At 40.4% G+C, this 16,215-nt stretch overlaps 1 protein-coding gene across 3 annotated transcripts in view; it reads left to right on the top strand.

The window, feature by feature from the left end:
• Positions 1–13,312, top strand: part of LOC137379102 (cadherin-18-like) — a 226,941-nt gene extending 213,629 nt beyond the window's left edge. For all 3 annotated transcript variants that reach the window (XM_068049786.1, XM_068049797.1, XM_068049807.1), the window contains one exon: positions 12,788–13,312. In XM_068049786.1, coding sequence (XP_067905887.1) covers positions 12,788–13,278 — 491 coding nt within the window. In that variant the 3' untranslated portion in view covers positions 13,279–13,312. The remainder of the gene's footprint in view (positions 1–12,787) is intronic.
• The last annotated feature ends 2,903 nt before the right edge of the window (positions 13,313–16,215 follow it).

The raw sequence follows: 16,215 nt of genomic DNA, 5'->3' as shown, positions 1-16,215 counted from the left end.
ACTATCTCACATTGCTGGGGTCTTTCCATTTTATCAGAGCTACAGATATTTTCATGAGTAAACAGTTTTTGATGCTGACACCTTGATTGTCACCAGGAACAATCCTATCACAGTGGCATGATGTGCCTAAGAATAATTTCCCTTTTGTTTACCAACATCCAAATTACTTTGATAACCCACCTGGATTCAGTCCTGTTAGTTCATTGCCAAGAAAGAAGGTGTTAGGAGAGGTGACTAAAGGCTTGGTCAAAAGGATGGATTTTAAAGGAAGGTCTTAACGGATGAGAGGAATGTGGAGAGGTTGAGATGGGCAATGTTGTGGAGGTGGAAGTAGTTGGTCTTTGTACTGGGGAGGATACAGGAGCAGAAGCTGAACACAGGGTCAAACAGGACAGCAACATTGTAAAGGGTTCACCTCGGCCAGTGACAGTGTCTGGTGAGGCAAAAGAAATTGGTGACAATGAGTGTTGGCTGATGATTTTTGACACAGAGATTCAAATTACTACCTGCCAAATTTTTACATAACTGAGAGGGCATAGAAAGTATTTAACTTAACCCCAAGATGCCTCATTAACTGTGGAAGCTTTAGAATATGTAATTTAGGTCAGCTATTAAGTAACGTAGTGCCGATTGGGGGAAAGTATATGCTTCTAATACCACACAGCAGTCTCAGTGAATTTTGAAGTTCTATTTAGAGGATTGGAATTTTGGAGTGTTAGCATTCTAAGTCTTAATCAATGTAAATACTCATTTCTGATCTATATTGTAATCATGCAATGTACTTTTAGAAGCAGTCAGCCATATGATTGACAGAAAAAATGTCAAAGCTGATATTAGCTGGGAGCACATGATGAACATTACACAATGAACAGCATGTATAAAGTATTTTTTATTGTTTTAAACAGATGTCCTTTATCCCTTGCTCACTATTTACATAATTGAAAGCTGTATCTGTACTATCACTAGCAGGTGTTTGAAATAATATGCTGTTTTACTGCTGCTCATTCAGTAGTTAGCCAATCTGTACAGTGTCTTATCTAATCAGATTTATTTCTGGACTACCCATAAAGACAAGAATTTCCTCTGCAGAAAATGGTAGTCACCAGCCCTTGCATTCAAATAATAATTAATGGCTATTCGACTCCAATAGCCTGATCATACAAGATAAGTACAGTGATTGCTTATGATCAATGGCCTGGTTCCTGGTAGAAAATTACATGTTGAATCATCAGAACATCAGAAAAGGATTCACAATAATGTTAGATACGAGTATGAGAGGAAAAACCGATACATCTCAGCTATCTGTGTCGGGATAAGATTATCATTGTTAAATATGCTCACAGCACAGGACATAAGAGCCGATCACGGGAAAGGTGTACTTTGGGAAATCTACATATACAGCCAAATTAATAATTTATGTTTCTCTTTGTCCATATATTTATGTGGTTTGATTTCTTTTCCCCTTTTGAAAGGAAATGAAAATGAAAAAAAAGAAATCATTTCATTTTCATTTCAAAATATTCTTTATTTCAACAAATAACTAATTTAAGTAGACAAGGTATCAGAAACTTGCATTATGGAACTCATTCATGAGCATTCTAATAAGAGGAGTGTTTAATGTAAATGAAATTAATGGACACTTAGGAGTAATTAGAATGCAGTAAGGTGATAGAAGGGCTTATTTGATATATAACTCATTTAAATCCTGAAATTAGATTATTGACTTGATGTGACTGCAGGCTATCAGTTACAATCTTTTAAAATGTATTTACCCCAAACTTCATGAGAGGTTCTAGTTGAGTTTTGAACTAATGTGATCTTTGGGAAGGTATGCAGATTGCTCGTCCATTCTGTGTTACTGATGCACGGAGTTATCCACACTGAATGCTTCATGAATCAATGGTTTGTTGAGTAATAAGTTGTAACTGGTTACTGGGAAATAATTTGGACGTTGAATGGCAACATAGATCTTCAACAACATACTCATTCTTTGAATGAACTCTGTATGCCTGAGAGACATCATCCAATAGGGTAGATTTTCCCAAGGCAATCCTAATGCTGGTAATAATGGAGTTTTAATACAGTTCTTTTATAATTGCTTTATAATAATATTACTTTATTACTGAATTAGATAAATCAACAGTAATCTGACAAATGTTACCTCATTACTAGCATAAATAAAAATATCAAAAATATTCATCAAATTGAATAAAATGGGAAGATGTAAACTTAAATTGGGTTGCTACCTGCATTGAAATATGCCTGAATGGAAAACAATTTCTCAATGGGGTTAAACAAAGTGATATTTTATTCCTCATTAAAATAATGCACAATGGGACAGCATTTCTGCCTAAATGTGCTGGCCTTTTCACTGCAATTCCTCTTAAATGAGCGTAACCAATGCAAATTTGAATCACAAAATTTTATGTTCGGGACAAGTTAAGTTTCTGTGATCTTTGACATTAGTTTAAAAACCATCACATTTAGAAGCAGGTCCACAAACCTGACCATGCTCCAAGGGTTAATTAATCACTATGGCGAGTTTATGCTAATTGCACTCATTTAAAGGCCTTTGAGGAGGCTCCAAAAATTAAATTGGTTCTTTTGAACATAAGGACACTATCAGGTACATTTTCAAAGCTTTTGAATGTAATATTTTAAATTTACTGAGAAGCTGACTATTATATCCCAATATAACCAGAAAATATGAACATACGAATTAGGAGCAGGAGTAGGCCCCTCGAGCCTGCTCCGCCAATCAATAAATTAATGGCTGAATTGATTACTCCACATTTCCACCTACCCCCGATAACCTTTCACCCCCTTGCTTATCAAGAATCTATCTACCTCTGCCTTAAAAATATTCAAAGATTCTGCTTCCACTGTCTTTTGAGGAAGAGAATTCCAAAGACTCACAACCCTCTGAGAGAAAGGATTTCTCCTCACCTCTGTCTTAAATGGGCGACCCCTTATTTTTAAACAGTGATCCCTAGTTCTAGATTCTCCCACAAGGGGAAACATCCTTTCCACATCCACCCTGTCAAGACCCTTCAGGATCTTATATGTTTCAATCAAGTCGCCTCTTACTGTTCTAAATTCCAGATGATACAAGCCTAGCCTGTCCAATCTTTCCTTGTAAGACAGCCTGCCCATTCCAGGTATTAGTCTAGTAAACTTTCTCTGTACTGCCTCCCACGCATTTACATCCTTCCTTAAATAAGGAGACCAGTACCGTACACAGTACTCCAGATGTGGTCTCACCAATGCTCTATATAGCTGAAGTATAACCTCCCTACATTTGTCAATTCCCCTCGCGAAAAACAATATAATTTTATTAGCTTTCCTAATTACATGCTATACCTGCATACTAACCTTTTGCAATTTATGCACTAGGACACCCAGATCCCTCTGCGTCTCAGAGCTCTGCAATCTCTCACCATTTAGACAATATGCTGCTTTTTTATTCTTCCTGCCAAAATGGACAATTTCACAGTTTCCCACATTATACTCCATTTGCCAGGTCTTTGCCCACTCACTTAACCTATCTATATCCCTTTGTAGCCCCCTTATGTCCTCTTCACAAGTTACTTTCTTACCTATCTTTGTGTCATCAGCAAATTTAGCGACCATACCTTCGGTCCCTTCATCTAAGTCATTTATATAAATTGTAAAAAGTTGAGGCCCCAGCACAGATCCCTGTGGCACACCACTCATTACATCCTGCAACCAGAAAATGATGCATTTATGCCTACTCTCTGTTTCCTGTTAACTAGCCAATCTTCTATCCATGCCAATATGTTACCCTCTACACCATGAGCTTTTATTTTCTGCAATAACCTTTTATATGGCACCTTATCAAATGCCTTGGAAATCGAAATACAATACATCCACCGGCTCCCCTTTATCCACAGCACATGTAACTACCTCAAAGAACTCCAATAAATTGGTTAAACATGATTTCCCTTTCACTAAACCATGTTGACTCTGCCTGATTACCTTGAATTTTTCTGAATACCCCGCTATAATGTCTTTAATTATAGCGTCTAACATTTTCCCTAAGACAGATGATCAGCTAACTGGCCTGTAGTTTCCTGCTTTCTGTCTCCCTCCCTTTTTGAATAAAGGAGTTACATTCACTATTTTCCAACCTGACGGAACCTTCCCCGAATCTCGGGAATTTTGGAAAATTAAAACCAACACATCAACTATCTCACTAGGCACTTCTTTTAGCACCCTAGGATGAAGTCCATCAGGACCCGGGGACTTATCAGCCCGCAGCTCCAAAATGGTTTAGTGTATGTTTTAAAAGTCTGCAGTTATGACCCTAAGCTTCCAGCTGCTTGTTATTTGAATTTTTCACCTCATTCTCAGGCTGATATCTCTGTCCTCAGCAAAAGCTGAAAAGGAAGACTGTTACAACCAGGTAAGAAAGGTGTCTAGGGGTCCCTCTTGGCCTTCGCCTGGTCTTAGCGTAACAGGGTTTAATTTTTTAAAAACACCGTGTTTTTAGCTCCCCCTTGGTGAATCCTTGTTCACCACTTTCCAATTATAAGGCAAAAAAGCCAGCACAAACAGGTTTTCTTAAATTTCAACTTTTCTTCCATAAATCTATTAAACTCTAATTCAGTTAACGCCTACGGATACATGATGCACCCACGCTAGCATGCATACATGATAAACACACATGCAGATAGAGACAGAACAGAGCAGAAGAAATAAAGTAGAAAAGGTTGGGGCAATATCTGAAGAGGGTTTTTGTTACAGATCTTCAAGCTCACTGTAGAGTCCTTGATTGTCGGTAGATCTTGCTTTTCATTGGGGCCCAGTATTCTTCTTAAACTTTGTTTGCTGTAGGAGGCTTTTCTCTCTTGGGGTTCATGTGTCTTCAGTGGATTTGGAGTTCCATGAGAAAGAGATGGGAGCAGACAGACAGGAGAGGCTGTGGCGAGCCAGCCAGGAGAGGTCTTTTCAGTCCAGGAGCAAACAGCCACACTCTAAGTTCAAACTCCCTGTGGCTAGTTCAAAAAACTCTGGAACAGCCAGTTAGTCATGTGATCAGCTGGTCCAACCAGTCTTGGCCCTTGTGGATTGCACCACCCCAGCAGGCCCTGGAATGCGCTTCCCCACCCCCTCACTGTCCGGTGATCAACATCCATTGTGGGTTGAATTTGTCTGCACAAGCACTGTCTGTTAGTATCAAATATTTTTCCAGCCACAGCTGATCTATTCAACAAGACATTTCCTCACTCCAGCAACAGTTAAAAATCAATGTTCATATGACAAAGTTAATGTGCCTCATTCTTGGCAGGTGGGGGCCTGCATGACAAAGACCTAGAAATTATTGCCATAGTAATTGCATGTTCTTTCTTCCTAGTGTCTGTTCCACATTACTGTTATACTTACAGGAGATTCTTCTTGTCATATCTGTCAATGTTATAATTCACTTAATAATACAGCATTTAAAAAAATGTATTTCACTTTCTGTCTATATTCCACTTGTATAATATCTCAACTAGTCTCAATTTGCCAGCATTTAAAATTTTTAAAAATACACTGTTATATTCCAGAAAACTTGTAATTGAAGCATTATGCTGGAGCCAATCTTTATTCAGTCTTGCATCTATTTTACAAAGTAGAAAGATTACAAACATGCAGCTCCTCAGTCAAACCTTCACCCAGTTTCAGTAAGTGTCTCCTTATATATATTCAAGTAAGACCCTAATTACTACCCTCCACCTGCATATGATTAAACACAATTAACACACACCTCTATATTGCCGCACTAAGACAAAATCAAAATACTGCAGATGCTGGAAATCTGAAATAAAAACACAAAATGCTGGAAATCCTCAGGAGGTCAGGCAGCATCTGTGGAGAGAGAAACAGAATTATCGTGTTTTAAACTAAACAAGGGGGGAGACAGATCAAGCTTGGTAAAAGTTAACAAATCAAGGGGTAGAGTCAAGGCAGGAGAGCAGAATAGTAATATGGGAAATGAAGGTCAGTGAATGGCAGGAAGGGACAGAGAGAAAAAACCTATGAACACACCAACAATCAAGACTAAATGTCACAAAGATAATAAGACAATACTAAAGGCTCTATATCTGAATTCACGTAGCATTCATAACAAAGTAGATGAACTGAAAGCACACATTGCAGTAAATAAATATGATCTGGTAGCCATTTCAGAGAAGTGGCTGCAAGATGACAAGGATTGGGACCTGAATATTGAGCGGTATATGACATTCAAGAAGAATTGGAGGCAAGGTAAAGGTGGAAGGTAGCACTGTTAATCAAGGATGGCATTGGTTCAGGAGATCAGGATGTAGAATCGGTTTGGGTGGAGATGTGGAATAGTAGGGGAAAGAAGTCAGTAGTGGCAGTGGCCACCCAACAGTAATCACAGTGTAGGTTGAAGTATACAAGAAGAAACAGCGGGCGCTTGTGATAAAGGGACAGCAATAATCATGCGTGATTTTAATCTACATATAAACTGGATAAATCAGATTGGCAATAATAGCCCGGATGAGGAGTTCACAGAATGCTTTCAAGATAGTTTCTTAGAGCAGCACATTCTGGAACCAACCAGAGAGCAGGTTATATTAGACTTGGTATTGTGAAATGTGACAGGATTAATTAATGACCTCTAGGTAGCAGCGACCACAACATGATTGAATTTTACATCCAGTTTGAAAGAGAGAAGAGTGAGTCTAAGACTAGTATTTTAAACTTAAATAAGGACAACTATGCGGACATGAAAGCTGAGCTAACTGAAGTGAACTGGGTTACTAGGCTAGGAGATAGATCAATAGAAAAGCAGTGGCAGACATTCAAAGGGATATTTCAGAATACTAAGAATAAGTATATTAAATTCTAAGGGGAGGACCCACCAGCCATCCTTAATTAAAGAAGTTAAGGAAAGTATCAAACTTAAGGAAAAAAACATATAATTGCACAAAGATGAGTGGCAGGTCAGATGATTGGTTATAATATAAAGAACAGCAGAGAATGACTAAAAAGTTAATTAGGAGAAAGAAATTAGAGGTTGAGAGGAAGCTAGCTAGAAATGTAAAAAATGGATAGCAAGAGTTTCTACAGGTATTTAAAAAGGAAAAGGCTAAGGAAATTGAGTGTTGGTCCTCTAGAGAGTGAGAATGGGGAGCTAATAGTAAATAATAAGGAAATGGCAGATGAAATGAACAAATATTTTGCTTCTGTCTTCACTGTAGAAGATACAAAAAACATTCCAGTAATATCTGTAAATCAGGAGGTGGAAGGAAGAGAGGAACTTGGTGAAATAACTATCACCAGATAAACAGTACTGAGAAAACTGATGGAGCTGCAGGCTGACAAGTCTCCAGGTCCTGATGGGCTTCAACCTAGTGTCTTAAAAGAGGTGGCTAATGAGGTAGTAGATGCATTGATGTTAATTTTTCAAAATTCGCTAGATTCTGGAAAGGTTCCGTAAGACTGGAAAGTAGCAAATATAACCTCTCTATTCAAGAAGGTGGGGGAGGCAGAAAACAGGTAACTATAGGCCAGTTAGCTTGAAGTCTGCCTTGGGGAAGTTGTTTGAATTGATCATTAAGGAGACTACAGCTGGGCACTTAGAAAAACACAAGGTAATCAGGAATAGACAGCATGGTTTTGTGAAAGGGAAATCATGTTTAACCAATTTATTGGAGTTCATTGAAGGAATAACATGTGCTGTGGATAAAGGGGAACCCGTTGATGTACTGTACCTGGATTTCCAGAAGACATTTGACAAGATGCCACAGACAAGGTTATTGAGCAAAGTAGGAGCTCATGGTGTAGCGGGTAACATATTAGCATGGATAGAAGATTGGCTGGCTGGCAGAAATCAGAGAGTATGCATAAATGAGTCCTTTTCTGATTGGTAATCAGGGGTCTGTGCTGGGGCCTCAACTTTTTACAATTTATATCAATGACTTAGATGAGGGGAGGGATGGCATGGTAGCTAAATTTGCAGATGACACAAAGATAATATGTTGTGAAGAGGACATAATAAGGTTGCAGACCGATATAGATAGAGTGAGTGAGTGGGCAAAAATCTGGCAGATGGTGTATAATGTGGGAAAAGGTAGATAGATTCTTGTTATGCAAGGGAATCAAAGGTTATTGGGGGTAGGTGGGATTGTGGAATTGAAGACACAAACAGATCAACCGTGATATTATTGAATAACAGAGAGGCTAGAGGGGCTGAATGGCCTACTCCTGCTCCTAATTTGTATGTTAGTATGTCAATGAGATTTCATCAGAACTGGAATAAGTTACAGAGATGTAACAGGTTTTAAACAGGACCAGGAAAAGGAGAAGTCGAGGAAAGAACAAAGGGGAAGGTCTCTGATATGGTGGAAGGCAGGAGTGATTCAATGATAAAAGATGATGGTGTGAGGCAAAAGGAGATGGTAATGGAACAAGTAAAAGGACAAAAATGGATCACGAGGAGGTGAAAATGGGAATAGCAGCAAAAAAATGGAGCAGTGTTTTTAACGTGAAAGTGATGAACCTAGAAGGCTGTAAAGCACCTAATCGAACGATGAGGTGCTGATCCTTGAGATTTCATTGAGCTTCATTGGAAAAAGTCTAGGAGACTGAAGACAGAGAGATCCGAGTGGGATGGAGAATTAGAATGATGGGTGACCAGTAACTCAGGTTCATGCGTGTGGACTGAATGGAGATGCAAAGCTGTCATCAAATCTGTGTTTGGTCTCCCCAGTGTAGAGGAGACCACCTCGTGAGCAGTGAATACAGTATACTAATTTCTAAGAAGTACAAGTACATCGGTGGTTCACCTGGATTGAGTATTTCAGACCTTGGAAGGGAGAAAGTTAAAGGGCAGGTGTGGCATCACCTGTGCTTGCATGGAAAGGGGAGGAGTTGTTGCAGGTGTTTGAGGCGTGGTCCAGGGTGTCGCAGAGGGAACTGTCCCTTTGGACGGATGAAAGGGGAAGGGAGGGGAAGATGTGTTTGGTGGTGGCATTACCCTGGAGGTGGTGGAAATAAAAGTTGTTGTTATAAGAATCTGTATGGGTCCTAGCTATGCTTGTCTTTTTGTGTGCTATGTGCAACATTGTTCCTTTCCTACTCAGGCCACTTCCTTCGCCTGTTTATCAGGTACATTGATGACTGTATTGGTGCCGTTTCCTGTGCTAACCCCAAACTTGAAAATGTCATCAAATTTGCTTCCAATTTTTACCCTTCTCCCACTTTCACATTATCCATTTCTGCCACTTCCCTTCCCTTCCTCAACTTCTGGGGATATTCACTATAAGCCCACTGACTCCCACAGCTACCTTGACTATACTTCCTCATACCCTGTTTCCTGGAAGCACTCCATTCTCTGTTTCTACATTTCTGTAATATCTATTCAGATGAAGTCATCTTCCATACTAGTGCTTCCAATATGTCTTCCTTTTTCCTCAGTCGAGGATTTCCCTCCACCATGGTTCACAGGACTTTGACCATGTGTTCCATTTCATGCAATTCTGCTCTTACCCCATCCCCTCCCTCTAGAATCATGATAGAGTTCCCCTTGACCTCACCTTTCACCCAGCCAGCCTCCATACTCATCGCATTGTGATGTTCTCGGAACTGGCGTGAAGTTTACCTGAGTTTTGTAGAGGGTATGAGGTGGAGACAGAGACAGAAGCAGAAAGCTGTTCAACATATTGGAGTTTTCTTTATTCTATTTTACTTTCACTTTTCCTTTGCTAGCGTCTGTTTTCTACAGTTGCCCCAAGTATACACAATGCAATTGCAATTTCAAAACACTATCTCAAAACACTACAACACTGCATGCACATCCTCCATCATTCTTAAACAGGGTGATGGCTGTTAAACCAGACCAAGAATACAGAGAAATACTGGTGATTGGACAATAAAGTCAGACCTTAAAATGATTTCCCAGTCACAAACATCATCAATCAAATTAATTATCCTTTTTGCACACGAGTTACATGAAAGAAATTGGCTTGTTGGAAAATGCAATATGGAGTGGCATAAATTTTCTGTTTGAAGTTAATATGATTCACAGACCCTTTCATCTCTGGTATGTTTCTATTAAAACCCACTACTGTTCTGTTTTTCAAATCTACTGGGGAGAATTTTAATCCCCAAAAATTAACATATTTGGGTTAAGTGTTTTGTTAAAATGCTAAAACTCTGAATCACAACGTCAACCTACCCCATTCTGGTTTTAACAGAGGCAGGATGGTTGTGGTGTGAGCAACCAATCCACTCCCAGGAGGTGGGTTGACAATTTAAATATTATAATGAGGCTGTGTGCCTCAGATTTATACCCCATCTTAAATTTAGCCCTGGCCAACCGAGTTTTCCGGGCCTCAGGAAGCCCGCCAGTTAAAGAGAGGCTGTTTTACCCACCCCCGATCTGACACCCCCCCACCCCCCTGATGCTTCTGATCCCCCTCCAACCCTTCCAATTTGACCCCTCAACAACCATTCCAATCTCCCTCTGACCTCTCCCCTCTGACAATTCGGATCTCTCTCCACTCAGAGGTTTCTTCCCTCCTTGCCGTTCCCCCTGGCTGTGGCCTGGTGCCAAAGTCCTACTCGTCCAACAGCCCAGCAGCCTCTCAATCTGACTGCTGGGAAACTCAGATAAAAAGTGCTCAACAAGTCCTGCCATTAAACCCATTCTCTGGCTTCCTGACCTCAAAGCAGTTCCACACCCCACTCCCTCCCCACCTCCGAACTGATATCCAGCCCATTGTGACAGGAAAAAATTAAGACAAAAGTGATTCAGCCACTAAGAGGCAGTGAAACTTGAAGAGAAGATTGAGAGAGTATATAGAGAGAGCCACTTCTTCACATATTGGACATAAAATCAATCAGGACTTAATGCAGCTCCCTAATTCATCTCAGTCTATTTTTTAATGTCATACTTTAGTCAAACTCCTCATGAACAATTTAAAATTAATCTCACTAGATCCTGAATGCAGTGGATTAACTGTAGTACTGAGAAGCAGCAAACTGCTTTGAACACAAGACCGCAAATGTTAGTGTGAGTGCATACACCAAATTCCTTAAGTCAGGAATTGACTTGTTTCCATGCCCTGCTTTTGCTGAGAAGCATCCATTGGAAATTTTGTCTTAAAATGACAGTCGCTTTGCTTCCTCATCTAGATAGAATCATAGAAAGTTTATGGCACAGAAAAAGGCCACTTGGCCCATCGTGTCTGTGCCGGCCGAGAAACGATCCACCCATTCTAATTCCACCTTCCAGCATTTGGTCCGTAGCCCTGCAGCTTACAGCACTTGAGGTGAATATCCAGACTCCTTTTGAATGAGTTGAGGGTTTCTGCCTCAACTACCCTTTCAGGCAGTGAGTTCCAGACCATCACCACCTGCTGGGTGAAAACATTTATCTTCATCTCCCCTCTAATTTTTCTACCAATCACTTTAAATCTATGCCCCCTCGTCACTAACCTCTCTGCTAAGGTGAATAGACCCTTCACCGCCACTCTATCCAGGCCCCTCAAAATTTTGCACATTTCAATCAGATCTCCCCTCAGCCTTCTCTGTTCCATGGAGAACAACCCCAGCCGATCCAATCTTTCCTCATTGCTGCATTTTTCCAGTCCTGGCAACATCCTCGTAAATCTACTTTGTACCCTCTCTAGTGTAATTACATCCTTTCTGTAATGAGGTGACCAGAACTGCACACAGTACTCAAGTTGTGCCCTAACCAATGAGTTATACAGTTCCAGCATATCCTCCCTGCTCTTATATTCTATACCTCGGCTAATAAAGGAAAGGATTCCGTTTGTCCATTTAACCACCTTATTGACCTGTTCTGCTTCTCTCGGGGATCTGTGGACATTCACTCTGTCCCTCCCTTCCTCTATACTTTTCAGTATTTTCCCATTAATCATGTATTCCTTTGCCTTGTTTGACCTCCCCAAATACATCACCTCACACTTCTCCAGGTTGAATTCCATTTGCCACTTTTCTGCCCATCTGACAGACCATCAATACCTTCCTGCAGCCTGCGACTATCCTCCTCGCTATCTACAACATGGCCAATCTTGTTGTCATCTGCAAACTTCTTGATCACCCCCAAATAGTTAATATATACCACAAAAAGCAGGGGTCCCAGTATTGAGCCCTGTGGAACGCCACTGGAAACGGCCCTCCAGTTGCTAAAGCACCCCTCAACAATTACCCTTTGTTTCCTGCCACTGAGCCAATTTTGTATCCACCTTGCTGCATTTCCCTGGACCCCATGGGATTCTATTTTTTTAACCAGTCTGCCATGTGGAACCTTGTCAAAAGCCTTGCTAAAATCCATGTAGACTACATCAACTGCGCTATCTTCCTTGTTACTTCTTCAAAAAATTCAATCAAGTTGGTCAAACAAGATCTTCTCTTAACAAATCCATGCTGACTATCCTTGATTAACCTGTGCCTTTCTAAGTGGCAGTTTATCCAGTCTCTCAGAATCTCTCAGATCTGATCAAATGTTCCCAAAGTTGAAATACATTCACCAATACTTGAAATTCACGTTCAATATAATTGCTGGTAATCTTCAATTTTCCCTTTGCAGCGTTATCTTGTTATTCTAGAAAGCAGATGAGGGACGAGGGGAGAGAAGGGGTCAAATTTCTCTTTCTGTTGGTAATTTTAGCAAAAAACATCAGTGCGAATATCTCAGACCAACATTTCATTAAAATGATCAGCAGTAGGAATGAATGCCCAAGTAATTTTTCCCTGAAAACTCACTGCATCAATTGTCTTGATTCTGCAGCTATCATCGTTCTGTTCATCACCCTGAAGCGGGGTAAAAAAGAACCTCTCATTATTTCGGAGGAAGACATCAGAGAGAATGTGGTGACGTATGATGATGAAGGAGGAGGAGAAGAGGACACAGAGGCATTCGACATCACGGCACTGAGAAACCCCGCAGTCGCTGAGGAAGTGCGATATCGGCGAGACATCAGACCTGATGTACAACCTATGCCCAGGCACAGACCCCCCTCAGCGCCAAACGGCCCTGATATTCATGAGTGTATTACGCAAAAACTGCAGGAAGCTGACCTGGATCTAAGTGTTCCTCCTTATGACTCTCTCCAGACATATGCATACGAAGGCCATGGATCCATAGCAGGGTCGATAAGTTCACTGGATTCAGTCACCACACACTCGGAACAGGATTATAATTACCTTGGAAACTGGGGACCTCAGTTCAAAAAACTATCAGAACTGTATGGAGTAGACAAGTCAGAAAGAACCAATTAATTTCCATTCCCATAGTAAAACACTTGTATGTAAAATAAAGAAAAAAAAAATCAGATTTTCATTTCTCCAGCTACAATTGTTCCACAATTTTACTGTAGCAGCAAAGTGCCCTTTTAATATTTTGAAACATGGGTTTGACAAACTGAAAAGAACACATTTTGAAAATATAAAAAAATAAACAAAATATTTTCCCTGGTGTATATTTTTTATTGTTTAATAAAGTTCATTGTTCCACAATAAAAAATACTGTGCTATAGTTTAAGAATAGGCAGTTTGGTGACACATGTTAAGGTTGTTTGGCATATAAAAGGTCTGGAATTAAAATTGTAGTGTTGTAGAACATTTTGACCATGTTTTTATAACATGCATTTTTATTTTTCATATATACAAGTGCCAGAATAAAGTAGATAGGATGCAGTACAGTTTTCATATGCACAAGATGATTATAGTGCAATAGAAGTGCTCTATAATAATGATCCTTATATGCAAGTCCTTCTGAATTGGGCAGTATTTAATTAAAAGAAACCTTCATTTCAGAACAAGCAGTGATGAGCATAATGATGGTTACCAGCAATAAGTTATGGTAACATGTGTTGTAAGCTGATGAAGATTCCTTCACAGTAAGCTGCCTCATGGAAGTGTCCTTACCATGTTCACGTTGAAGTTGTCTGCCAGTTTTTTTTCCCCTAGGACCATTTTGTACGTGAGTATTGAACTTGCCATTAGCACTGAAAAGCAGCTGTGAGATGCATAGCTAATGCTGTGTGCTGCTATGAATAGTTGGAGAAGGACTCACAGGTAAGCATAACGTTGACCCAATAAACAAAGTGAAGGCTGCTTTGTAAACTGAGTGTAGTATTATAGAAATAGCTTGCACACACTGCCAACAGAAACTAGAGTTTCTTTCCTCATCCTGAGGAACTGTATTCAAGTTATGTACATTCTATTAAGTTTATGTATTGAACAGCCATGACATGTTTCCTGTGGATTATTCTACAAATAACTTGTTTGCTCAACTAAAATGTCAATATTAAGATCTGTGGGCTTGTGATTCCTCAAGTCCAATTTGGCTCTTAGCTCCCTCAATAAATTATGCAGAATTTAGTCATCAGATGTTTATTATTTTAAAAAAATATGATTAACTTCATTAGCTGGCATTGAAGGAACCACTTCAATTCATTCTTCAAAGCACTCTTAAGTAGAGATTTGGTTGGGAGGGATAAAACGAAAGAAAAAAGGCAAAAATTGGAAGACTGAGATAAAAAGATAGGAGTTTGCAGGAACGGCTGGGAGAAGAGGGAAGAGGAGGAGGGCACTTCACAGGAAGCCAGCCTTTCCCACAGTGTGTCTTCAGGGATCACTTCTCAATCTCAGTTTCACTAAGGAGCAATCTTTGAGTTGTCTGTATTTCACCAAGGAGGCTGTCACTGAGCTACATCACTTGCTACAACCAGAACTGGAGCCTCAAACCAGGGCATGGACAGCACTGCCTGCAGCTATCAAAGACCCCGTGGCCCTCAACATTTACTGCATGGAGTCTGCAGCAGGTGACATTGGCAACGTCGCAGTTTGCTGTGCAATGCTGCATCAGGGAAATGACTGAGACACTCCAAACCAGGAGGAGCACCTAAATCACAATAGTCAAGGACAGAACAATGGGTGGCACAGTGGTGCGGCGGTTAGCACCGCAGCCTCACAGCTCCGGGGACCTGGGTTCGATTCTGGGTACTGCCTGTGCGGAGTTTGCAAGTTCTCCCTGTGTCTGTGTGGGTTTTCGCCGGGTGCTCCGGTTTCCTCCCACATCCAAAAACTTGCAGGTGATAGGTAAATTGGCCGTTGTAAATTGCCCCTAGTGTAGGTAGGTGATAGGGAATATGGGATTACTGTAGGGTTAGTATAAATGGGTGGTTGCTGGTCGGCACAGACTTGGTGGGCCGAAGGGCCTGTTTCAGTGCTGTATCTCTAAATAAAAATAAATAAATAAATGTGAAATGTGATTCCCAGGATTCATTTTGCCTCTTACTCATGCAGTCCCATCTACTAGAGGAATTAGGCACAAATGTTTCCTACATGAAAGTCTAATGCTTGTCAATGTCAGTCTGACTGTTAAATTTGACAACTATTTGAAAGCTCGTCACTTCTCTTACAGAATTGCCATTAAAGAAAGATCTCATGAACTGGCATCAATGGGCAGCATGCATTGTAAGATGCTGCATCCGTTTAATGAAGGACTTCTATATGCAAGTGTCACAATAGATCATTTAGGCACAGAATTACACACTTCATTTTGTGAATGCATTTTTAAGGCCAGTATAGATCTATTATCTCATATATACAAAACATACATTAATGGTAACTTGCAGCCATCAAACTTATCTTTACTGTCCTTGTTGAGGTCGCTAAATGATCACGGGATTTAGAATTTCAGGGATTTTGTCTTAGTGATGTTCTTGGTAACTAGATTCCCTGCACTGCTTTTTCTGAGGATATGAGCAGAAGAACATTGTAAAGGGCACAGTAAGGTAAATGTATCTTTTGTTCACTCATAGCTCATTTTTCTTATTTTGTTTCCTACTGGTACTCTGAGTCTCATGGGCATTAGTGGGCTTCCCAGTGAGAATCCCCTCTTACAGAATGCAGGAGCAATGTTGCTCTTGCAGCTGCAGATAGAGATGAACTTTGATGGTATATTAGTGGATATTGAGGCCCCGACTCCCTAAGGAAGCTGGGAGAGTGGACCTGATTACATTACAAAGATTTGGGAATGCCTGGCCAAGTGTAATGTTGGTTCCTTCTTCAAAAGCAACATAATCACAGGATGCCATGCCAAAGGAGACATGACAGGAATGTTCAACACCCAGCAATCCCAATTGGCTGCATCTGCCAAAATGTCAGTGATGATATCACACCAAGCTGGTGGTGGCTGAGGGAGCTATT

Source organism: Heterodontus francisci, chromosome 2 (assembly GCF_036365525.1).
Source record: "Heterodontus francisci isolate sHetFra1 chromosome 2, sHetFra1.hap1, whole genome shotgun sequence".
NCBI classification, from domain to species: Eukaryota; Metazoa; Chordata; class Chondrichthyes; order Heterodontiformes; family Heterodontidae; genus Heterodontus; species Heterodontus francisci.
The sequence above is the reverse complement of the archived record's forward strand: the minus strand, read 5'-3'. Positions and strand labels throughout refer to the sequence as shown.